We start from the raw sequence: 26,931 nt of genomic DNA on the forward strand, positions 1-26,931 counted from the left end.
GCAACATCGTGGGCCGAAGGTCCTGTACTGCGCTGTATCGTTCTATGTTCTATAAAGCAAAATTGGTAGTAGTATCAAAGTAGTGAGGGAAAGTAGGAGGCACATGTGTGACAGGGGAGATGGAGTTAGGATGTTTCCCCGGCCAGGACACTGCTGACCATGACGTACCGTTGCCCTGGGTCCGTAACTGTCCTTGTCGCCGTAAACACCGTTCTCTTACTGATCAGTATGGCTATCCCCCTAGCCCTCGTCCCGTAACATGAATGGTATGTCTGTCCCACCCAACCCTTCCTTACCCACAGTCGGCCCTTCTCCCTTTTGAAGGAAGACTATGTCAGCTTTCAAACTTATCAAATGGGCGAAGACTCTGGATCTTTTCTTCGGCTATTAAGCCATCAAATGTTCCAGATGACTATCCTGTTGGGAGGTTTCTGTCCCCACCTTCCTGCGAGATCAACCATACTTATCTGGTGGACGCACCCCTGCACTCCGGGATTTCCTTTGTTAGGGGGCCATCCAAAATGGCCACAGTCGCCGTTCTCACCATGAGGCCGGGCCCCTGCACTCCGGGGTTTCCCTTTGGGCGCACCCAACATGCCAACTGTATGTCTACCATGATGGTGCTTGCGGCACCATCTTGAACCTTCAACTTGCACCTTACCTGCTGAAGCCAATCTGAGACCCATCCCTTTCTTTTCCTTGTGTTCCCCTTGTGTTATCTCCTCCGCCCTCTACCCCCCCCTAAACACCCCCCCCCCCCCCCCCCCCCGCACCGTGTCCCCCCCTGGCGGAGCAGGCTTGACGGACCAAATAGCCTATTCCTACTCCTATGTTCCTGTTGCCATTTAGACCTGCGATAAATATGGCAGTCAATAAGGTTGCCCTTCTTTCTTTAGATATCGATATTATATTGCTCAGAGTCGCCAGGTATCAAATGATACCACTACAAGGTTCAACCGGCTATCGATCAAAGAGCCAAACACCAGTTAGTTAGTTCAAGGTCAATGGTACTTTATTTACACACACAATTAACATACAACATAAACACTACTAGTTAAACTACACCTAACAACTATGACAACCTGTACTTAACTTCAGGCACCCAGCTTAAGTCAGAGGAACAGTGGCCTTTGTTCGAATCTGGATCTACTGGGTCTGGAGAAGTAACTGCTGCTCAGCTGGGCTCATCCACCTGGTAGCGGGCGTTGAACTTCAACTTGCTTCTGGTGGTGCTGCACTTGGAGGAGGCCGAAGCGCCAGGTTGAAGAGAGATCGAACGCATGGCGGTCTTTCTCTTTATCCTTGGGAAGTTTCGCGCTCTTTTGGGCGGTCCTTCGGTTTGGACCCCATTAATTAGATAGTTCTTGATCACTGTATTCGATTTGGGCCAATAAAGGGGCGGGTGCCTTGATGGGTGGGCATGTCCTAAGCGGTCATTGACCCTGTTGTTGAGGCTTCCTGAGTACAGGGAGTGGCGCCAAAATGTCTGGGATTGTATCGGTTACTCAAGTATCAGTCTTTTGTCTTACGGAGATGGGCCATCAAAATCCTAATCGGTTAGGGGTTTCGATGCTGTCTGGATTCTTCGCTCACAAATATACATTCAGGCTCTGAGCCTGCCTGAACCTTACATTGTCCATATTTCCCGTTATCTTTGCGGCCGTCCATGTTTCTTATTGTAAATGGCCATCCCAGATGGCTACTTTCCCAAGTACCAAGACCTTCAGAAATGTTGTTACAAAGGAAATTTTAATGAAGGTGACCCATTTGATCTAGTCGTTCCTGAATGATAAATATAGCGCATTTCCAATGCACCAATTTATTTCTTTTCTGAGGTGAGTACAGTGCCATAGCCATAACCTTCCTTCCTGGTAATCAGTCCATTTATCGTTCACGCTTCTGCGTAAACAGGTTCTTCCTCACATCTGTCCCAAAGCTGTTCTGATGTGTATTCTTGCCTTCATATTTCTTAAAGTGGGGGGGGGGGGGGCCCGTTCAGCTCAGTTGGCTGGACAGCTGGTTCATGATGGCAAGGCCAACAGCATCAGTTCAATTCCCGTACCAGTTGGGGTTATTCTTCTCAACTTCATCCCGCAGCTGAGGTGCGATGATCCTCAGGTTAAATCACCACCAGTCAGCTTTCCCTGTCAAAGGGGAAAGCAGCCTATTATCTTTTGGGACTATGGTGGCTTACTTACTTGATTATTTCTTAATTAATGCTTTCAGTCTATTTTCACAATTCTCTTTAGTAAAATCGGTGTCAGAAGCAGCTCAGTGGTTAACATCCTTGTCTCTTGAGTCCGAAAGTGATGAGTTCAAGTTCCACCTGAGATTTCAGCAAAACGATTGAACCTGGTATTCCAGTGCAGTACTGAGGGAGTGCTATGTTGGAGGTGCTATCATTTGGATGAGATATTAAACCAAGGCCCCATCTCCTCTCTAAACCTAAAAGGTATTGAGAAGATCTGTGCAGATGGGCGGCGGGGTGATATGGTAAATTGGCAAAAATATGCTCACCTGTCGGAAACCCAACATGATACTGCTTGAAAGAATGTTCACAATTAATTAGTTTCCTGGTGTAATTTAGAAATTCCTCCTCTTCCATTTCCTATTACGTTTATGTGCTGCAACCCCTTTGGTTTCAACTGAACTAGAGGTAATGGGGATGAGAAAAATATCCGCCATGATTGAATGGCGGAGCAGACTCGATGGGCCAAGTGGCCTAATTCTGCTCCTATGTCTTATGGTCTTATCATATTCGATCCAGGTTACCGCTTCTTTGAAAGCTTCCTCATTAACGCAATTGCCTTAATCCAGCTACCTCTGATGCCGAAGCAGCCCATAATGGGACCCCAAGGGGTTCAGGACATCGAGATGACTGAGGTTGTGGACACCAATTCAGAAATGGAAACTCAAGCATCAAAAATCTCCGATGGGGAGTCAATAATTCTGCAGCCACCGGTGAAGCAACCATCGCGAAGTTCAAAGTGGAAGCGGCATTCACCTTCCAGATTCACACCACCTGATCTGGCACCTCGGGAAAACGATGTTCGACCAGGGATAAAGAGAATCCGGAGGATTCTTCGGAATTTGGAGGGTGCGGAGGGATGTTACAGCCCGCAAGTACCTTACGGGCTGGGAACAATTAACTTCCCTACAAACCTTGCACAGTACGAGCTCCTGCATTAAGGGAGCCGGGACCTCTAAACAACGCACAGTTGTATGGAATATAAAGCCGGCCTGGTAGGCAGACCCAGTTTGGATCTACAGTGTGATGTATATACTTATTGTAAATAAACTAAGTTTGTGTGTGCTCCTTCGTGGCCTCATGAAAAGTGCTAACCACTGAGTCGCCGTGCTGCCCCCTTGGGAGGTCAAAAGGGTTGGTTGGCTGTAAGTATTTGGGAAACTCTGCCTTGGTTTAGCAATTCCCCATGTGACACGACTTTTGGTGAAGGAAGTGATGATTTCAAAGGTTTGGGGCGCGAGGCACTCTGGGACTTGTAGTTTCCCCAGGAGGGGCAGCTGACTGCGCTATGCTTTCTGTGTTCCCGCTTCCTGCCCATTGGTTTGCACACATGCGCACTGGGGACTTCATTTCCCGGCGAGCGCCGCGCTCAATAATGGCGGCTGGATTGATGATTTGGGCTTTGGTGTTTCTCTGAGGTGAAATCGGAAGTGGCGGGGACGGAGCTGGTGGCTCTTGTCTCCGGGGCCATGGAGGGGAAGTCGAAGGTGGCCCCGAGCGTAGATTTCGATCACAGTTGTTCGGACAGTGTGGAGTATTTGACGCTGAATTTCGGACCTTTCGAGACGGTGCACCGCTGGAGGAGGCTGCCGCCCTGCGACGAGTTTGTGGGAGCCAGGTGAGGAGAGGCGAGGGCACGGGTACAAACACCTCCCATCAACAACTTCTTTCAATTGCTGGTCCGCTTCGTATGTCCCTTTCCCGAACACCGCTCCTCGCCTTACAAATAAATCCCTCACCACAGATGCTTCACACCCTTCACACAGACCCCTTACTGCACACTGATCATCAATACTGTCTCACACAGACCCCTTACTGCACACTGATCATCAATACTGTCACAGAGACCCCCTACTGCACGCTGATCATTAATACTGTCTCGTAGAGAACCCTTACTGCACACTGATCATCAATACCGTCTCACAGAGACCCCTTACTGCACACTAATCATCAATACCGTCTCACAGAGACCCCTTACTGCACACTGATCATCAATACTGTCACAGAGACCCCCTACTGCACGCTGATCATTAATACTGTCTCGTAGAGAACCCTTACTGCACACTAATCATCAATACCGTCTCACAGAGACCCCTTACTGCACACTGATCATCAATACTGTCTCACACAGACCCCTTACTGCACACTGATCATCAATACTGTCTCACACAGACCCCTTACTACACACTGATCATCAATACTGTCTCACACAGACCCCTTACTGCACACTGATCATCAATACTGTCTCACACAGACCCCTTACTGCACACTGATCATCAATACTGTCACAGAGACCCCCTACTGCACGCTGATCATTAATACTGTCTCGTAGAGAACCCTTACTGCACACTGATCATCAATACCGTCTCACAGAGACCCCTTACTGCACACTAATCATCAATACCGTCTCACAGAGACCCCTTACTGCACACTGATCATCAATACTGTCACAGAGACCCCCTACTGCACGCTGATCATTAATACTGTCTCGTTGAGAACCCTTACTGCACACTAATCATCAATACCGTCTCACAGAGACCCCTTACTGCACACTGATCATCAATACTGTCTCACACAGACCCCTTACTGCACACTGATCATCAATACTGTCTCACACAGACCCCTTACTACACACTGATCATCAATACTGTCTCACACAGACCCCTTACTGCACACTGATCATCAATACTGTCTCACACAGACCCCTTACTGCACACTGATCATCAATACTGTATCACACAGACCCCTTACTGCACACTGATCATCAATACTGTCTCACACAGACCCCTTACTACACACTGATCATCAATACTGTATCACACAGACCCCTTACTACACACTGATCATCAATACTGTCTCACACAGACCCCTTACTGCACACTGATCATCAATACTGTCTCACAGAGACCCCTTACTGCACACTGATCATCAATACTGTCTCACACAGACCCCTTACTGCACACTGATCATCAATACTGTCTCACAGAGACCCCTTACTGCACACTGATCATCAATACTGTCTCACATAGACCCCTTACTGCACACTGATCATCAATACTGTCTCACACAGACCCCTTACTGCACATTGATCTCCAATACTGTCTCACACAGACCCCTTACTGTACACTGATCATCAATACTGTCTCACAGAGACCCCTTACTGCACACTGATCATCAATACTGTCTCACACAGACCCCTTACTGCACACTGATCATCAATACTGTCTTACACAGACCCCTTACTGCACATTGATCATCAATACTGGCCAACAGAGACCCCTTACTTCACATTGATTATCAATACTTTCTCACAGAGACCACTTATACACACTGATCATCAATACTGTCCCACAGAGACCCCTTTATTGCACATTGAACATCAATACTGTCCCACAGAGACCCCTTACTTCACACTGATCATCAATACCGTCTCACAGAGACCCCTTACTGCACACTGATCATCAATACTGTCTCACAGAGATCACTTACTGCACACTGATCAGCAATACTGTCTCACAGATACCCCCTACTGCACACTGATCATTAATACTGTCTCACAGAGACCACTTACTACACACTGATCATCAATATTACAGAGGGGTTCCGGTTGCGGCGATGACCAGCTAAGTCGCATCTTTCGGCGGCTCCAGCTCGAACGGACCTTCGGGCTCTTTTAAGAGCCCCAACGGGGAATTTGTTCGGGACAAAACCCGGTGTGGGGTGAGACAACAGGGAGTTCTCCCCCCCCCCCCCCCCCCCCCCCCCCCCCCCCCCGCGAAAATGAAAAATATCGGCGGCAGCGGCCAGACCTCGAGGGCAGTGGCAGAAAGGAGCAAGATGGCGGCGGAGGGAGCCCAGGCGACATGGGGACCGGACCAGGATGAATTTTTAAGACTGTGTGTGGAGCTGCTAAAAAAGGAGGTGCTGGCCCCGATGCTACAAGCAATTGAGGGGCTTAAGGTGACACAAAAGACCCAGGAGATAGAGCTCCGTATGGTGGAGCAGAAGGTGACTGACAACGAGGACGAGGTCCTGGGCCTGGCGGTCAAAATGCAGACGCACGAGGCGCTCCATAAGAAGTGCATCGAAAGGATTGAAGTCCTAGAAAACAGATCGCGGAGAAAGAACCTCCGGATCCTGGGTCTCCCCGAGGGAGTGGAAGGAGCTGACGGCGGGGCTTACGTGAGTACGATGCTACGCTCGCTAATGGGAGCTGAGGCCCCCTCGGGCCCCTTGGAAATGGAAGGGGCCCATCGGGTCCCTGCGAGGAGATCAAAGGCGGGAGAACCATCTAGGGCGATGATCGTGCGATTTCACCGCTTCAATGATAGAGAGGCGGTTCTGAGATGGGCCAAGAAGGTACGGAGTAGTAGATGGGAGAATGCGGTGGTACGAGTGTATCAGGATTGGAGTGCGGAGGTGGCGAGAAGGAGGGCGAGCTTCAATCGAGCCAAGGAGGTGCTGCACAAGAAGAAAGTGAAGTTCGGGATGTTGCAGCCGGCGCGACTGTGGGTCACACACCAGGAGAGGCATCACTACTTCGAAACGGCGGAAGAAGCATGGACCTTCATTAAAAACGAGAAACTGGATCAGAACTGAGGGACTTATGTTGGAGGGGAAACGACAATGCTGATGTATATAGAAATGTAAATTGGGGAGGGGGGGACATTGAGAAATGTGGGCGCAGGTGGGGGGGGGAAGAAGAGACTCAGGCGGGGGATGGGGAATGGGAGTGGGGCGGCAGAGGGAGCTGCGCCACGAGGGGCGGGACGGCTCTAGAGAACACGAGGTTTCTTTTTCTTGTTCCCGCGTCAGAAAGATGATGGCGGGAAGATAGGCGCAAGGTGGATGGGAGTTCCTCACACGGGGGGGGGGTCAAGGAGCGAGCGGGAGAAGCCGGGGTCAGTTGAAGTCAGCTGACTTTTGGAAGAAATATGGGGGGAGTAACCGTGCTAGATGGGTATCTAGCGGGGGGGGGGGGGGATAACTGGGTTGCTGCTGCGGAGATCGAGAAGGAACTGGTAAAAGAAAAGGTGGTCGGGGCGGGAATGCACCGCCTGGGGGACGGGTGGGTGCACGGAACCGGGAAGTGGGACTGGCCCAGAGAGGGTGATGGCTAGTCGACAGGGGAGGGGGGCGGGCAGCCCCCCAGTCCGGCTGATCACGTGGAACGTGAGAGGCCTAAATGGGCTGATTAAGAGGGCCCGAGTGTTTGCACACTTAAAAGGACTGAAGGCAGACGTGGCCATGCTTCAGGAGACGCACCTGAAGGTGGCGGACCAGGTTAGGTTAAGGAAAGGATGGATGGGGCAGGTGTTCCACTCGGGGCTGGACGCAAAGAATAGGGGGGTGGCCATACTGGTGGGGAAACGGGTGTCATTCGAGGCTAGGAACATTGTAGCGGACAGCGGTGGCAGATATGTGATGGTGAGCGGCAGACTGCAGTGTATGGAGGTCGTGTTGGTTAATGTATATGCCCCGAATTGGGATGATGCGGGATTTATGAAGCGAATGCTGGGACGTATCCCGGACCTGGAGGTAGGAAACCTGATAATGGGGGGGGACTTCAACACCGTGCTGGACCCAGGGTTAGATAGATCTAGGACCGGAAGAAGGCCGGCAGCGGCCAAGGTGCTTAGGGGGTTTATGGACCAAAAGGGGGGAGTGGATCCGTGGCGATTTGGTAGGCCGATGGCAAAAGAGTTCTCCTTTTTCTCCCATGTCCATAAGGTGTACTCCCGGATAGATTTCTTTGTTTTGGGAAGGTCACTGATTTCGAGGGTGGAAGGAACTGAGTATTCAGCCATAACTGTCTCAGATCATGCCCCACAGTGGGTGGACCTGGAACTAGGAGAGGAGAGGGAGCAGCGTCCACTCTGGCGACTGGATGTGGGATTATTGGCGGATGAGGGAGTCTGCGGAAGGGTGCGGGGATGTATCGAAAGATACCTGGGGGCCAACGATGACGGGGAGGTCCGAGTAGGAGTAGTACGGGAAGCACTAAAAGCGGTGGTCAGGGGAGAGTTGATCTCCATCAGGGCTCACAAGGAGAAAACGGAGGCCAAAGAAAGGGAAAGACTACTGGGGGAGATTTTGAGGGTAGATAAAAAATATACGGAGGCCCAGGATGAAGGACTATACAGGGAGAGGCGACGACTCCAGACGGAGTTTGATCTGCTCACCACAGGGAGGGCAGAGGCACAGTGGAGGAAGGCACAGGGGATGAGATATGAATATGGGGAAAAGGCGAGTCGCCTGTTGGCCCACCAGCGGCGAAGGAGATAGGGGGAGTTAGGAATGAAACGGGAGCCACGGTGCGGAGAGCAGGGAAGATAAACGAGGTGTTTGAGACCTTTTACGAGAGGCTATATAGGTCCCAACCCCCGGAGGGAAAAGAGGGGATGCAGCAGTTTCTGGACCAACTAAGGTTCCCAAAGGTGGAGGAGCAGGAGGTGGCAGGCCTGGGGGCGCCAATTGGGGTGATGAGGTGACCAAAGGGCTGGGGAACATGCAGGCAGGGAAGGCCCCGGGACCAGATGGGTTCCCGGTGGAATTCTATAGAAAATATGTGGACTTGTTGGCCCCGCTGCTGGTAAGAACCTTTAATGAGGCCAGAGAAAGGGGGACCCTACCCCCGACAATGTCGGAGGCGATGATATCACTAATCTTGAAGCGAGATAAAGATCCGCTGCAGTGCGGGTCCTATAGGCCTATCTCACTGCTAAATGTGGACGCCAAGTTGCTGGCAAAGGTGCTGGCAACGAGGATAGAGGACTGTGTCCCAGGGGTGGTGCACGAAGACCAGACAGGGTTCGTAAAGGGGAGACAATTGAATGTCAATGTGCGACGGCTATTAGGGGTGATAATGATGCCCCCAGCAGAGGGGGAGGCAGAGATAGTGGCGGCAATGGATGCAGAGAAGGCATTTGATAGGGTGGAGTGGGAGTATCTATGGGAGGTGCTGAGGGGGTTCGGGGAGGGGTTTGTCAGCTGGGTTAAACTCCTCTATGGGGCCCCAACGGCAAGTGTGGTCACAAATCGGCAAAGGTCAGAGTATTTTCGACTACACGGGAACAAGACAGGGATGCCCGCTGTCCCCATTACTGTTCGCGCTGGCAATTGAACCACTGGCCATAGCGCTGAGAGACTCCAGAAAATGGAGAGGGGTGGTTAGAGGGGGAGAGGAACACCGAGTGTCACTCTATGCGGATGACCTACTGCTGTATGTGACAGATCCAGTGGGGGGGGATGACAGAGGTTACGCAGATATTGAGGGAGTTTGGAGATTTCTCGGGGTATGGGCTTAACATGGGAAAGAGTGAGCTTTTTGTGATACACCCTGGGGACCAGAGTAGAGGGATAGATGGCCTACCGCTAAGGAGAGTGGAAAGAAACTTCCGATACCTGGGGATTCAGATAGCCAGGAGCTGGGGAACCTTACACAGACTCAATCTGACACGGCTGGTGGAACAAATGGAAGAGGATTTCAAAAGATGGGACATGCAGCCGCTGTCACTGGCGGGCAGAGTGCAGGCAATTAAGATGATGGTCCTCCCGAAGTTCCTATTTGTGTTCCAATGTCTCCCTATACTGATTACTAAGGCCTTCTTTAAAAAAATAGATAGGAGCATCACGAGCTTCGTGTGGGCAGGGAAGGCCCCGAGGGTAAGGAGGGGGTTCCTACAACGTAGCAGAGACAGAGGGGGACTGGCGTTGCCGAATTTGGGCGACTACTATTGTGCCGCCAACGTGGCGATGATTCGTAAATGGATGATAGAGGGAGAGGGAGCGGCGTGGAAAAGGTTGGAGATGAAGTCCTGTAAAGGGGCGAGCTTGCAGGCGCTGGTGACGGCGCCATTACCGCTCTCCCCCAAAAGGTTTACCACGGACCCAGTGGTGGCGGCAACATTAAGTATCCGGGGGCAATGGAGGCGACAGAGGGGTGTGCTGGGAGCCTCGGTGTGGTCCCCGATCATAACAACCATAGGTTTGCCCCAGGGAGGCTGGACGGAGGATTCCAGAGCTGGCACCGGGCAGGAATCAGGAGAGTGGGAGACTTATTTATGGATGGGACATTTGCGAGTTTGGGAGCGCTTGAGGAAAAGTATGAGCTGCCCCTGGGAAATACCTTTAGGTATATGCAGGTGAGAGCGTTCACGAGACAACTGGTGAGGGAATTTCCGCTGCTCCCGACACAAGGGATCCAGGACAGGGTGCTTTCGGGGGGGGGGGGGGGTCGGGGAAGGCCAAGTGTCCGGGATATACCGGGAGATGAGAGAAGAGGGGGAGGAGCTGGTGGACGAACTGAAGGGAAAATGGGAAGAAGAGCTTGGGGAGGAGATTGAGGAGGGTTTGTGGGCTGATGCCCTAAGCAGGGTAAATTCCTCTTCCTCGTGTGCCAGGCTTAGCCTGATCCAATTTAAGGTGCTGCATAGAGCACACATAACGGGAGCAAGGCTGAGCAGGTTCTTCGGAGTGGAGGACAAGTGTGGGAGATGCGAGCGAAGCCCGGCGAACCACACACATATGTTTTGGTCGTGTCCGGCACTGGAGGGGTATTGGAGGGGAGTGACGGGAGTGATCTCGAAGGTGGTGAAGGTCCGGGTCAAGCCAGGCTGGGGGTTAGCTATATTTGGAGTAGCGGATGAGCCGGGAGTGCAGGAGGCGAAAGAGGCCGATGTTGTGACCTTTGCGTCCCTAGTAGCCCGGCGTAGGATTTTACTTATGTGGAAGGAAGCGAAACCCCCCGGCCTGGAGACCTGGATAAACGATATGGCGGGGTTTGTAAAACTGGAGCGGATGAAGTTTGCGCTGAGAGGATCGGCTCAAGGGTTCACCAGGCGGTGGCAACCGTTCCTCGACTATCTAGCGGAACGTTAGGGGGAAGATAGATAGCCAGTAGCAGCAACCCAGGGGCGGGGGGGGGGGAGGTTAAATTGTTTGTGTTCTAGATGGGGAGAGGGGGTGGGGGGAGCATTACTTTGTGTTACTTGGTTAGTTTACTATATTATTTAATCAATGTTATATAGCAGGTATCATGTTACCATTTTTGTTGATTTGTAAGGGAAAAAATTGTGTTTGAAAACTTTAATAAAATATATATTTTTTTAAAAATCAATATTATAGAGAAGGAGGTGCTGGAGGTATTAAAGCGCATCAAGATAGATACATCTCCTGGACCTGATGAAATGTATCCAAGGCTGTTGTGGGAGGCATGGGAGGAAATTGCCGGTCCTCTAGCTGAGATATTTGAATCATTGACAGGCACAAGAGAGGTGCCTGAAGGTTGGAGGGTAGCAAATGTTGTGCACATGTTTAAGAAGGGCTGTAGGGATAAGTCTGGGAACTACAGACCGGTTAGCCTTAATTCTGTAGTGGATAAATTGTTCAAAGGCAGTCTGAGGGACAGGATCTACAACCATTTCGACAGGCAGGGGCTAATTAGGGAAAGTCAGCATGTCTTTGCAAGGGGAAAGTCGTGTCTCATGAATTTGATTGAGTTTTTTGAAGGGATAACCAAAAAGGAAGATGAGGGCAGTGCGGTTGACGTTGTCTATATGGGGTTTAGCCAGGCTTTTGACAAAGTACCGCATGGTAAGTTGTTGCAAAAGGTTAAATCTCAAGGAATCCAGGGTGAGGTCGCCAATTGGATACAAAACTGGCTTGGCGCCCGAAGCCAAAGGGTGGTTGTGGAGGGTTGTTTTTCAAACTGGAGGCCTGTGATCAGCGGTGTGCCTCAGGGATTGGTGCTGGGTCCACTGTTATTTGTTATATATATTAATGATTTGGATGAGAATGTAGGAGGCATGGTTAGTAAGTTTGCAGACGACACCAAGATTGGTTTCATAGTGGACAATGAAGAAGGTTATATCAGATTGCAGCAGGATCTTGACCAATTGGGCCAGTGGGCCGATGAATGGCAGATGGAGTTTAATTTGGATGAATGTGACGTGATGCGTTTTTGTAGATCAAATCAGAGCAGGACCTACTCAGTTAATGGTAGGGAGTTGGGGAGAGTTACAGAACAAAGAGATCTAGGGGTACAGGTTCATAGCTCCTTGAAGGTGGAGTCGTAGGTGGACAGGGTGGTGAAGAAGGCATTCAGCGTGCTCGGTTTTATTGGTCAGAATATTGAATACAGGAGTTGGGATGTCTTGTTGAAGTTGTACAAGATAGTGGTAAGACCACGCATGGATTACTGTGTTCAGTTCTGGTCACCCCATTATTGCACCAGGACTTGATGGTCTGAGTTATACTGCACATTGATCATCAATACTGTCTCACAAAGACCCCTTACTACACACTGATCATTAATTCTGTCCCACAGAGACCACTTATTACACACTGATCATCAATACGGTCTCACAGAGATCCTTACTACACACTGATCATCAATATGGTCTCACAGAGATCCTTACTGCACACTGATCATTAATTCTGTCCCACAGAGACCATTTACTACACACTGATCATCAATACTGTCTCACAGAGACCCCTTACTTCACATTGATCATCAATACTGTCTCACAGAGATCCATGACTACACACTGATCATTAATTCTGTCTCACAGATGCCCCTTACTGCACATTGATCATCAATACTGTCAGAGAGACCCCTTACTGCACATTGATCGTCAATACTGTCACAGAGACCCCTTACTGCACGCTGATCATTAATACTGTCTCATAGAGACCCCTTACAGCATAGTGATCATCAATACTGTCTCACAGAGACCCCTGGCCGAGCAATGATCATCAACACTGTCTCACAGAGACCCCTTGCTGAACAATGATCATCAATACTGTCACAGAGACCCCTTACTGCACGCTGATCATTAATACCGTCCACAGAGACCCCTTATTGCGCACTGATCATTAATACTGTCCCACTGCTGAACAATGAAGCAGGGGCTGTTCAGCACAGGGCTAAATCGCTGGCTTTGAAAGCAGACCAAGACAGGCCAGCAGCACGGTTCAATTCCTGTAACAGCCTCCCCAAACAGGCGCCAGAATGTGGCGACTAGGGGCTGTTCACAGTAACTTCACTTGAAGCCTACTTGTGACAATAAGCAATTTTCATTTCATTTCATTTCAGAGACCCCTTACTGATCATCAATACTGTCTCACAGAGACCCCTTACTGCACACTGATCATCAATACTGTCTCACAGAGACCCCTTACTACACACTGATCATTAATAATGTCTCACAGAAACCCCTTACTGCACACTGATCATCAAACTGTCTCACAGAGACCCGTTACTGCACACTGATCATCAATACTGTCTCACAGAGACCCCTTACAGCTCATTGATCATCAATACTGTCTCACAGAGACCCCTTACTGCACACTGATCATCAATACCATCTCACAGAGACCCCTTACTGCGCACTGATCATCAATACTGTCTCTCAGAGACCCCTTATAGCTCATTGACCATCAATACTGTCTCACAGAGACCCCTTACTGCACACTGATCATCAATACCATCTCACAGAGACCCCTTACTGCACACTGATCATTAATACTGTCTCACAGAGACCCCTTACAGCTCATTGATCATCAATACTGTCTCACAGAGACCCCTTACTGCACACTGATCATCAATACCATCTCACAGAGACCCCTTACTGCACACTGATCATTAATACTGTCTCACAGACACCCCTTACAGCTCATTGATCATCAATACTGTCTCACAGAGGACTTCCGGGTGCGGTGATGACCAGCTAAGTCGCACGTTTCGGCAGCTCCCGTTGGAACGGACTTTTAGGCTCTTGATAAGAGCCCCAACGGCAATTTTAAACGGCCAAAATCACTGTGCGGTGAAATAGAAGGGAATCCCCCCCGGATACTGATGGAAAAAGGAGAGGATAGCGGCAGCATTGCAGTGGATGAGGAGTAATTTCTCCAGCCAGAGAGTGGTAGGTCTGTGGAATTCATTGCCACAGAGGGCGGTGGAGGCCGGGACGTTGAGTGTCTTTAAGACAGAAGTTGATAAATTCTTGATTTCTCGAGGAATTAAGGGCTATGGAGAGAGAGCGGGTAAATGGAGTTGAAATCAGCCATGATTGAATGGTGGAATGGACTCGATGGGCCGAATGGCCTTACTTCCACTCCTATGTCTTATGGATCCTTCGGAGCAGCGGCAAGGAAGGGAAGCTCGAAGCAAGATGGCGTCGGAAGGTGGCCGTTCGATATGGGGCCCGGAGCAACAAAAGTTCTTGCGGCGCTGTGTGGAAGAGCTGAAGAAGGAGGTGTTGGCCCCGATGCTACAGGCGATTGAAGGGCTAAAGGAGGCGCAGAGGACCCAGAAGCTGGAGCTTCGGGTCGTGAAGGCAAAGGCTGCTGAAAATGAACATGAAATTCAGGGCCTGGTGGTGAAGACAGAGACGCACGAGGCGCAGCACGAGAGGTGTGTGGAGAGGTTGGAAGCCCTGGAGAATAATGCGAGGAGGAAGAATCTAAGAGGTCTTCCCGAGGGGGCGGACGTCGGGGCATTTGTGAGCACGATGCTTCACTCGCTAATGGGATCGGAGGCCCCGACGGGCCCTTTGGAGGTGGAGGGAGCTTATCGAATTATGGTGCGAAGACCAAGGGCAGGAGAAATAACTCGAGCCATAGTGGTGAGGTTTCACCGCTATAATGACAGAGAGATGGTCCTAAGATGGGCGAAGAAAATTCAGAGCTGCAGGTGGGAGAACGCGGTGATCCGCGTATACCAGGATTGGAGTGCGGAGGTGGCGAGAAGGAGGGCAAGTTTCAATCGGGCTAAGGCGGTGCTTCACAAAAAGGTGAAATTTGGAATGCTGCAACCGGCAAGACTGTGGGTCACATACCAAGGGAAGCACCACTACTTTGAGACAGCAGAAGAGGCGTGGATATTCATAGTGGACGAGAAGCTGGAATAGTCTGGCGAGAGAAAGAGCTTCTGGGACAAAGTGGTGGGGTGACTATGTGGGACGAGGAAGCAGGGGGGGGGATGATTTTTCAATTGTTAACTCTTTAATCCTGTAAATTTTCTCTCTTCCCCTCGTTTGGGGGGGGGGGGGGGGAGAAGTATGAGGAACTGTGGGCGCCGGTGGGTAGGAAAGCGGGGCTGAGTGGGAAACGCGGGCCTCGTTCCCGCGCTATGGTAATTATGGCGGGAACAGGGACGCAGGAAGGTGGGGGCCTCGCACAGTGAGAGGCCGAGGGCAAACGGGAAAGCCAAGGTCAGCCAGAGTTCGCTGACTTCTGGGAGCAACATGGGGGGTGTAATTACGCTAGAGGGGGATCTAGCGGAGGGGGGGGGGGGAAGGGAGCTAACTGGGTTGCTGCTGCTAAGGGGAAGGGGGAGCTGTTATGGGGCGGGATGGTCGAGGCGGGAGGGCACCGTAGGTGGGATATACGAGCACGTGGGAACCGGGTGAGGAGCTGGGGTAAAAAAGGGGATGGCTAGTCGACAAGGGGGTGGTAAAGAGCCCCCCCAACCCGGTTGATCACGTGGAACGTGAGAGGGCTGAATGGGCCGATTAAAAGGGCGCGGGTACTCGCACACCTAAAGAAATTAAAGGCAGATGTGGTTATGTTGCAGGAGACGCACCTGATATTGACAGATCAGGTCAGACTATGTAAAGGATGGGTGGGACAGGTGTTTCATTCGGGTTTGGATGCGAAGAATAGGGGGGTGGCTATTTTAGTGGGGAAACGGGTACTGTTTGAGGCAAAGACCATAGTGGCGGATAGTGGGGGTAGATACATGATGGTGAGTGGCAGACTGCAAGGGGAGGCGGTGGTTCTGGTGAACGTGTACGCCCCGAACTGGGATGATGCAAACTTCATGAGGCGTATGTTGGGGCGTATCCCAGACCTGGAGGCGGGAAAGTTGGTAATGGGGGAAGATTTCAATACAGTGCTTGATCCAGGGCTGGACCGGTCGAGGTCCAGGACCGGGAGGAGGCCGGCAGCTGCCAAGGTGCTTAAGGACTTCATGGAGCAGATGGGAGGAGTAGACCCTTGGAGATTTATCAGACCTAGGAGTAAGGAGTTCTCATTCTTCTCCCATGTGCACAAGGTATATTCACGGATAGACTTTTTTGTCCTGGGAAGGGCACTGATTCCAAAGGTGACAGGGACGGAGTACACGGCCATAGCCATCTCGGACCATGCTCCACACTGGGTAGATCTGGAGGTAGGAAAGGAAAAGGAACAGCACCCACTCTGGAGAATGGATATGGACCTGTTGGCGGATGAGGGGATATGTCTAAGGGTGAGGGGGTGTATCGAAAGGTACTTGGAGTTTAATGACAATGGAGAGGTTCAGGTGGGAGTGGTCTGGGAGGCGTTGAAGGCGGTGGTCAGAGGGGAACTGGTATCCATAAGGGCACACAAAGGGAAGCAAGAGAGTAAAGAAAGGGAGCGATTGCTGAGAGAACTTCTGAGGGTGGACAGGCAATATGCAGAGGCACCGGAGGAGGGACTGTACAGGGAAAGACAAAAGGTTACAGGTGGAATTTGACCTGCTGACCACGGGTAAGGCAGAGGCACAGTGGAGGAGGGCACAGGGAGTGCAGTATGAATATGGAGAGAAGGTGAGTCGGCTACTGGCCCAACAATTGAGGAAGAGGGGAGCGGCGAGGGAGATAGGTGGGGTGAGGGATGAGGAGGGAGAGATGGAACGGGGAGCGGAGAGAGTGAATGGGGTGTTTAAGACATTCTATGAGAGGTTGTATAAGGCTCAGCCCCCGGAAGGGAAGGAGGGAATGATGCATTTCCTGGATCAGCTGGAATTCCCGAAGGTGGAGGAGCACAGATTGATGTGGGGGAGGTGGTAAAGGGGATTGGGAGCATGCAGGCGGGGAAGGCCCCGGGACCGGATGGGTTCCCGGTGGAATTTTATAGGAAATCTATAGACCTACTGGCCCCGCTTTTGACGAGAACCTTTAATGACGCCAGGGAAAGGGGGAAGTTGCTCCCGACTATGTCGGAGGCGACAATATCGTTACTTTTGAAGAAGGATAAAGACCCGCTGCAGTGTGGGTCCTACAGGCCCATTTCTCTTTTGATTGTAGATGCTAAGCTCCTGGCCTAGGTAATGGCGACGAGAATAGAGGATTGTGTCCCGGGGGTGGTCCATGAGGATCAAACTGGGTTCGTTAAGGGGAGACAGCTGAACACGAACATACGGAGGCTGCTAGGGGTGACGATGATGCCCCCACCAGAGGGGGAGGCGGAGATCGTGGTGGCGATGGATGCCGAGAAAGCATTTGACAGGGTCGAGTGGACTACCTGTGGGAAGTGTTGAGGAGATTTGGTTTCGGTGAAGGGTTCACTGGATGGGTACAGCTGCTATATAGGGCCCCGGTGGCAAGTGTGATCACGAACAGGCAGAGGTCTGACTACTTCCGTCTTTATAGAGGGACGAGGCAGGGGTGTCCCCTGTCTCCGTTACTGTTTGCATTGGTAATTGAGCCCCTGGCCATAGCACTGAGGGGCTCCAGGAAGTGGAGGGGAGTACTCGGGAGGAGAAGAACACCGGGTATCATTGTATGCAGATGATTTACTGCTGTATGTTGCGGACCCGGTGGAGGGGATGCCTGAGATAATGCAGACTCTCGGGGAGTTTGGGGAATTCTCGGGGTAGAAATTGAAGATGGGGAAGAGTGAGTTGTTTGTGGTACATCCGGGGGAGCAGAGCAGGGGAATAGAGGATTTACTGCTGAGGAGGGTAGCAAGGGATTTCCGGTACTTGGGGATCCAGATAGCCAGGAGTTGGGGAACCTTACATAGGCTTAATTTAACACGATTGGTGGAACAGATGGAGGAGGATTTTAAGAGATGGGACATGGTGCCCCTGTCACTGGTGGGGAGGGTGCAGGCGGTCAAAATGGTAGTCCTCCCGAGATTCCTTTTTGTGTTTCAGTGCCTCCCGGTGATGGTCACGAAGGCTTTTTTCAAGAAGATCGAGAAAAGCGCTATGAGTTTTGTGTGGGCTGGGAAGACCCCGAGAGTGAGGAGGGGGTTCTTGCAGTGTAGCAGGGAGAGGGGGGGACTGGCACTACCGAACTTAAGTGAGTACTATTGGGCCGCCAATATCTCAAAGGTGTGTAAGTGGATGGGAGAAGGGGAGGGAGCAGCGTGGAAGAGATTGGAGATGGCGTCCTGCAAAGGAACCAACCTACAAGCACTGGTGACGGCACCGCTGCCATTCTCCCTGAAGAAATACACCACAAGTCCAGTGGTGGTGGCAACACTGAAAATTTGGGGGCAGTGGAGACGGCATAGGGGAATGACGAGAGCCTCGGTGCGGTCCCCGATAAGAAATAATCATAGGTTTGTCCCGGGGAGAATAGATGGGGGATTTGGAGCATGGCAGAGAGCTGGGATTGTGCAACTGAGGGATCTGTTCTTGGACGGGACGTTTGCGAGTCTGGGAGCGCTGACGGAAAAATATGGGTTGCCCCAAGGGAATGAATTTCGATACATGCAACTGAGGGCTTTTGCGAAGCAACAGGTGAGGGAATTCCCGCAGCTCCCGACGCAGGAGATTCAGGATAGAGTGATCTCAGGGACATTGGTGGCGGATGGTAGCGTGTCAGATATATACTGGGAAATGAGAGACGAGGGGGAGAACATGGTGGATGAGCTGAACGGAAAATGGGAGGAAGAGCTGGGGGAAGAGATTGAAGAGGGGCTGTGGGCAGATGCCCTACGTAGGGTAAACTCTTCGTCCTCGTGCGCCAGGCTTAGCCTGATACAATTTAAGGTTTTGCACAGGGCACATATGACCGGAGCTAGGCTCAGTAAATTTTTCGGGGTAGAGGATAGGTGTGGGAGATGCTCGAGAAGCCCAACAAACCACACCCACATGTTTTGGTCATGCCCGGCACTGCAGGGGTTCTGGGTGGGGGTGGCGAAGGTGCTTTCAAAGGTGGTGGGGGTCCGGGTCGAGCCAGGCTGGGGGCTGGCTATATTCGGGGTTGCAGAAGAGCCGGAGTGCAGGAGGCGACAGAGGCTGATGTTTTGGCCTTTGCGTCCCTAGTAGCCTGGCGAAGGATACTGCTTATGTGGAAGGAAGCCAAGCCTCCGGGCGTGGAGACCTGGATAAATGACATGGCAGGGTTTATAAAACTGGAACGGATAATGTTTGCACTAAGGGGTTCGGCTCAGGGGTTCACCAGGCGGTGGCAACTGTTCATTAACTCGCAGAACGATAAAGGAAATGGGAAGGTAACAGCAGCAACCCAGGGGGGAGGGGGGCGGGGGAGCGGGGGAGGGCTCACGTGGGTCCTCAGGGGTGTTTTTGTAAAGATATTGGTACTTGGTTATGTACATTGAATTGCTGATTTTATTATTTGGGAGAGCTATTATTTTGTTATGGCAGTTGCCATTTAGTTTATATATTATTTATTTATTTGTTAAAATATGGTCACGGTTATTTATATTGTTTTGCTGTTGTAAAAAGGGAAAAACCTTTGTACAGTTTTGTATGGCCGAAAAAGTTGAATAAAATATATATATTTTTTAAAAATACTGTCTCACAGAGACCCCTTACTGCACACTGATCATCAATACAGTCAGAGACCCCTTACTTCGCATTGTTCGTCAATACTGTCTCAGAGCACACTTACAGCACACTGATCATCAAATCATCAATACTGTCTCAGAGAGATCCCTAACTGCAGAATGATTATCAATACTGTCTCACAGAGACCCCCTACTGCACACTGATCATTAATACTGTCCCACAGAGACCCCTTACTACACACTGATCATTAATACTGTCCCACAGAGACCCCTTGCTGCACACATATCATCAATACTGTCTCACAGAGATCCCTTACTACACACTGATCATCAATACTGTCTCACAGAGACCCCTTACTGCACACTGATCATCAATACTGTCTCATAGAGACCCCTTACTGCACACTGATCATCAATACTGTCTCACAGTGACCCCTTGCTGCATACTGATCATCAATACTGTCTCACAGAGACCCCTTACTGCACACTGATCATCAATACTGTCTCACAGTGACCCCTTGCTGCACACTGATCATCAATACCGTCTCACAGAGACCCCTTACTGCACACTGATCATCAATACTGTCTCACAGAGATCAGTTACTGCACACTGATCATCAATACTGTCTCACAGAGATCACTTACTACACACTGATCATCAATACTGTCTCACAGAGACCCCTTACTGCACACTGATCATCAATACTGTCTCACAGTGACCCCTTGCTGCATACAGATCATCAATACTGTCTCACAGAGACCCCTTACTGCATACTGATCATCAATACTGTCTCACAGTGACCCCTTGCTGCACACTGCTCATCAATACCGTCTCACAGAGACCCGTTACTGCACACTGATCATTAATACTGTCTCACCGAGACCCCTTACTGCACACTGATCATCAATACTGTCTCACAGATACCCCTTACTGCACATTGATCATCAATACTGTCTCACAGATACCCCTTACTGCACATTGATCAGAAATACTGTCACAGAGACCCCTTACTGCACGCTGATCATCAATACTGTCTCACAGTGACCCCTTGCTGCACACTGATCACCAATACCGTCCACGGAGACCCCTTACTGCACACTGATCATCAATACTGTATCATAGAGACCCCTTACTGCACACTGATCACCAATACTGTCTCACCGAGACCCCTTACTGCACTCTGATCATCAGTACTGTCACACAGCGACCCCTTGCTGCACACTGATCATCAATACTGTCTCACAGAGACCCATTACAGCACATTCACATTGATCATCAATACTGTCTCACAGAGACTCCTGGCTGCGCAATGATCATCAATACTGTCTCACAGAGACCCCTTACTGCACATTGATCATCAATACTGTCACAGAGACCCCCTACTGCACGCTGATCATTAATACTGTCTCGTAGAGAACCCTTACTGCACACTGATCATCAATACTGTCTCACAGAGACCCCTTACTGCACACTGATCATCAATACTGTCTCACAGTGACCCCTTGCTGCATACTGATCATCAATACTGTCTCACAGAGACCCCTTACTGCACACTGATCATCAATACTGTCTCACAGTGACCCCTTGCTGCATACTGATCATCAATACTGTCTCACAGAGACCCCTTACTGCGCACTGATCATCAATACCGTCCGTAGAGAACCCTTACTGCTCACTGATCATCAATACTGTCTCACAGAGACCCCTTTTAGCACATTCACATTGATCATCAATACTGTCTCACAGAGACCCCTTACTGCACGCTGATGATCAATACTGTCTCACAGAGACCCCTTACTGCACATTGATCATCAGTACTGTCTCACAGCGACCCCTTGCTGCACACTGATCATCAATACCGTCCACAGAGACCCGTTACTGCACACTGATCATCAATACTGTCTCACAGAGACCCGTTACTGCACACTGATCATCAATACTGTCTCACCGAGACCCCTTACTGCACACTGATCATTAATACTGTCTCACCGCGGCCCCTTACTGCACACTGATCATCAATACTATCTCACAGTGACCCCTTGCTGCGCACTGATCATCAATACCATCCACAGAGACCCCTTACTGCACACTGATCACCAATACTGTATCATAGAGACCCCTTACTGCACACTGATCATTAATACTGTCTCACCGAGACCCCTTACTGCACATTGATCACCAATACTGTCTCATAGAGACCCCTTACTGCACACTGATCATCAATACTGTCTCACAGAGACCCCTTACTGCACATTGATCATCAATACTGTCACAGAGACCCCCTACTGCACGCTGATCATTAATACTGTCTCGTAGAGAACCCTTACTGCAAATTGATCATCAATACTGTCACAGAGACCCCTTACTGCACACTGATCATCAATACCATCTCACAGTGACCCCTTGCTGCATACTGATCATCAATACTGTCTCACAGAGACCCCTTACTGCACACTGATCATCAATACTGTCTCACAGTGACCCCTTGCTGCATACTGATCATCAATACTGTCTCACAGAGACCCGTTACTGCACACTGATCATCAATACTGTCTCACAGAGACCGCTTACAGCACATTGATCATCCATACTGTCTCACAGAGACCCCTTACTGCACACTGATCATTAATACTGTCTCACCGAGACCCCTTACTGCACATTGATCATCAATACTGTCTCACAGTGACCCCTTGCTGCACACTGATCATCAATACCATCTCACAGAGACCCCTTACTGCACACTGATCATCAATACTGTCTCACAGAGACCCCTTACTGCACACTGATCATCAATACTGTATCATAGAGACCCCTTACTGCACACTGATCATTAATACTGTCTCACCGAGACCCCTTACTGCACATTGATCATCAATACTGTCTCACAGTGACCCCTTGCTGCACACTAATCATCAATACCGTGCACAGAGACCCGTTACTGCACACTGATCATCAATACTGTCTCACCGAGACCCCTTACTGCACACTGATCATCAATACCGTCTCACAGAGACCCCTTACTGCACACTGATCATCAATACTGTCTCACAGTGACCCCTTGCTGCGCACTGATCATCAATTCCGTCCGCAGAGAACCCTTACTGCACACTGATCATCAATACTGTCTCACAGAGACCCCTTACTGCACATTGATCATCAATACTGTCACAGAGACCCCCTACTGCACGCTGATCATTAATACTGTCTCGTAGACAACCCTTACTGCAAATTGATCATCAATACTGTCACAGAGACCCCTTACTACACACTGATCATCAATACTGTCTCACAGAGACTCCTTAATGCACACTGATCATCAATACTGTCTCACAGTGACCCCTTGCTGCATTCTGATCATCAATACTGTCTCACAGAGACCCCTTACTGCACACCGATCATCAATACTGTCTCACAGAGACCCGTTACTGCACACTGATCATTAATACTGTCTCACCGAGACCCTTTACTGCACACTGATCATCAATACTGTCTCACAGAGACCGCTTACAGCACATTGATCATCAATACTGTCTCATAGAGACCCCTTACTGCACACTGATCATCAATACTGTCTCACAGAGACCCTTAACTGCACGCTGATCATCAATACTGTCTCACAGATACCCCTTCTGCACATTGATCAGAAATACTGTCACAGAGACCCGTTACTGCACGCTGATCATCAATACTGTCTCACAGAGACCCCTTATAGCACATTCACATTGATCATCAATACTGTCTCACAGAGACCCCTTACTGCACGCTGATCATCAATACTGTCTCACAGAGACCCCTTACTGCACACTGATCATCAATACCGTCTCACAGTGACCCCTTGCTGCACACTGATCATCAATACCGTCCACAGAGACCCCTTACTGCACACTGATCATCAATACTGTCTCAGAGACCCCTTACTGCACACTGATCATCAATACTGTCTCACAGTGACCCCTTGCTGCACACTGATCATCAATACCGTCCACAGAGACCCCTTACTGCACACTGATCATCAATACTGTCTCACAGAAATCCGTTACTGCACATTGATCATCAATACTGTCTCACAGTGACCCCTTGCTGCACACTGATCTTCAATACCGTCCACAGAGACCCCTTGCTGCACACTGATCATCAATACTGTCTCACAGAGACCCGTTACTGCACACTGATCATCAATACTGTCTCATCGAGACCCCTTACTGCACACTGATCATTAATACTGTCTCACCGAGACCCCTTACTGCACACTGATCATCAATACCGTCTCACAGAGACCCCTTACTGCACACTGATCATCAATACTGTCTCACAGAGACCCCTTACTGCACACTGATCATCAATACTGTATCATAGAGACCCCTTACTGCACACTGATCATTAATACTGTCTCACCGAGACCCCTTACTGCACATTGATCATCAATACTGTCTCACAGTGACCCCTTGCTGCACACTGATCATCAATACTGTCTCACAGAGACCGCTTACAGCACATTGATCATCAATACTGTCTCATAGAGACCCCTTACTGCACACTGATCATCAATACTGTCTCACAGAGACCCTTAACTGCACGCTGATCATCAATTCTGTCTCACAGATACCCCTTACTGCACATTGATCAGAAATACTGTCACAGAGACCCGTTACTGCACGCTGATCATCAATACTGTCTCACAGAGACCCCTTATAGCACAGTTACATTGATCATCAATACTGTCTCACCGAGACCCCTTACTGCACACTGATCATCAATACCGTCTCACAGTGACCCCTTGCTGCACACTGATCATCAATACCGTCCACAGAGACCCCTTACTGCACGCTGATCATCAATACTGTCTCAGAGACCCCTTACAGCACACTGATCATCAATACTGTATCACAGTGACCCCTTGCTGCACACTGATCATCAATACCGTCCACAGAGACCCCTTACTGCACACTGATCATCAATACTGTCTCACAGAAACCCGTTACTGCACATTGATCATCAATACTGTCTCACAGTGACCCCTTGCTGCACACTGATCTTCAATACCGTCCACAGAGACCCCTTGCTGCACACTGATCATCAATACTGTCTCACAGAGACCCGTTACTGCACACTGATCATCAATACTGTCTCATCGAGACCCCTTACTGCACACTGATCATTAATACTGTCTCACCGAGACCCCTTACTGCACACTGATCATCAATACCGTCTCACAGAGACCCCTTACTGCACACTGATCATCAATACTGTCTCACAGTGACCCCTTGCTGCACACTGATCATCAATACCGTCCACGGAGACCCCTTACTGCACACTGATCATCAATACTGTCTCACAGAGACCCCTTACTGCACACTGATCATCAATACTGTATCATAGAGACCTCTTACTGCACACTGATCATTAATACTGTCTCACCGAGACCCCTTACTGTACATTGATCATCAGTACTGTCTCACAGCGACCCCTTGCTGCACACTGATCATCAATACTGTCTCACAGAGACCCCTTATAGCACATTCACATTGATCATCAATACTGTCTCACAGAGACCCCTTACTGCACACTGATCATCAATACTGTCTCACAGAGATCAGTTACTGCACACTGATCATCAATACTGTCTCACAGAGATCACTTACTACACACTGATCATCAATACTGTCTCACAGAGACCCCTTACTGCACACTGATCATCAATACTGTCTCACAGTGACCCCTTGCTGCATACAGATCATCAATACTGTCTCACAGAGACCCCTTACTGCATACTGATCATCAATACTGTCTCACAGTGACCCCTTGCTGCACACTGCTCATCAATACCGTCTCACAGAGACCCGTTACTGCACACTGATCATTAATACTGTCTCACCGAGACCCCTTACTGCACACTGATCATCAATACTGTCTCACAGATACCCCTTACTGCACATTGATCATCAATACTGTCTCACAGATACCCCTTACTGCACATTGATCAGAAATACTGTCACAGAGACCCCTTACTGCACGCTGATCATCAATACTGTCTCACAGTGACCCCTTGCTGCACACTGATCACCAATATCGTCCACGGAGACCCCTTACTGCACACTGATCATCAATACTGTATCATAGAGACCCCTTACTGCACACTGATCACCAATACTGTCTCACCGAGACCCCTTACTGCACTCTGATCATCAGTACTGTCACACAGCGACCCCTTGCTGCACACTGATCATCAATACTGTCTCACAGAGACCCATTACAGCACATTCACATTGATCATCAATACTGTCTCACAGAGACTCCTGGCTGCGCAATGATCATCAATACTGTCTCACAGAGACCCCTTACTGCACATTGATCATCAATACTGTCACAGAGACCCCCTACTGCACGCTGATCATTAATACTGTCTCGTAGAGAACCCTTACTGCACACTGATCATCAATACTGTCTCACAGAGACCCCTTACTGCACACTGATCATCAATACTGTCTCACAGTGACCCCTTGCTGCATACTGATCATCAATACTGTCTCACAGAGACCCCTTACTGCACACTGATCATCAATACTGTCTCACAGTGACCCCTTGCTGCATACTGATCATCAATACTGTCTCACAGAGACCCCTTACTGCGCACTGATCATCAATACCGTCCGTAGAGAACCCTTACTGCTCACTGATCATCAATACTGTCTCACAGAGACCCCTTTTAGCACATTCACATTGATCATCAATACTGTCTCACAGAGACCCCTTACTGCACGCTGATGATCAATACTGTCTCACAGAGACCCCTTACTGCACATTGATCATCAGTACTGTCTCACAGCGACCCCTTGCTGCACACTGATCATCAATACCGTCCACAGAGACCCGTTACTGCACACTGATCATCAATACTGTCTCACAGAGACCCGTTACTGCACACTGATCATCAATACTGTCTCACCGAGACCCCTTACTGCACACTGATCATTAATACTGTCTCACCGCGGCCCCTTACTGCACACTGATCATCAATACTATCTCACAGTGACCCCTTGCTGCGCACTGATCATCAATACCATCCACAGAGACCCCTTACTGCACACTGATCACCAATACTGTATCATAGAGACCCCTTACTGCACACTGATCATTAATACTGTCTCACCGAGACCCCTTACTGCACATTGAT

The 26,931-nt window shown here is 49.8% G+C and overlaps 1 protein-coding gene across 1 annotated transcript in view; it reads left to right on the plus strand.

The window, feature by feature from the left end:
- The first annotated feature begins 3,597 nt into the window (after positions 1 to 3,597).
- Positions 3,598 to 26,931, plus strand: part of lztr1 (leucine zipper like post translational regulator 1) — a 169,616-nt gene continuing 146,282 nt past the window's right edge. Inside the window, exon 1 of the mRNA XM_072498002.1 lies at positions 3,598 to 3,866. Within this exon, the coding sequence (XP_072354103.1) occupies positions 3,718 to 3,866 (149 nt within the window). The 5' untranslated portion in view covers positions 3,598 to 3,717. The remainder of the gene's footprint in view (positions 3,867 to 26,931) is intronic.

Source organism: Scyliorhinus torazame, chromosome 1 (assembly GCF_047496885.1).
Source record: "Scyliorhinus torazame isolate Kashiwa2021f chromosome 1, sScyTor2.1, whole genome shotgun sequence".
NCBI lineage: Eukaryota > Metazoa > Chordata > Chondrichthyes > Carcharhiniformes > Scyliorhinidae > Scyliorhinus > Scyliorhinus torazame.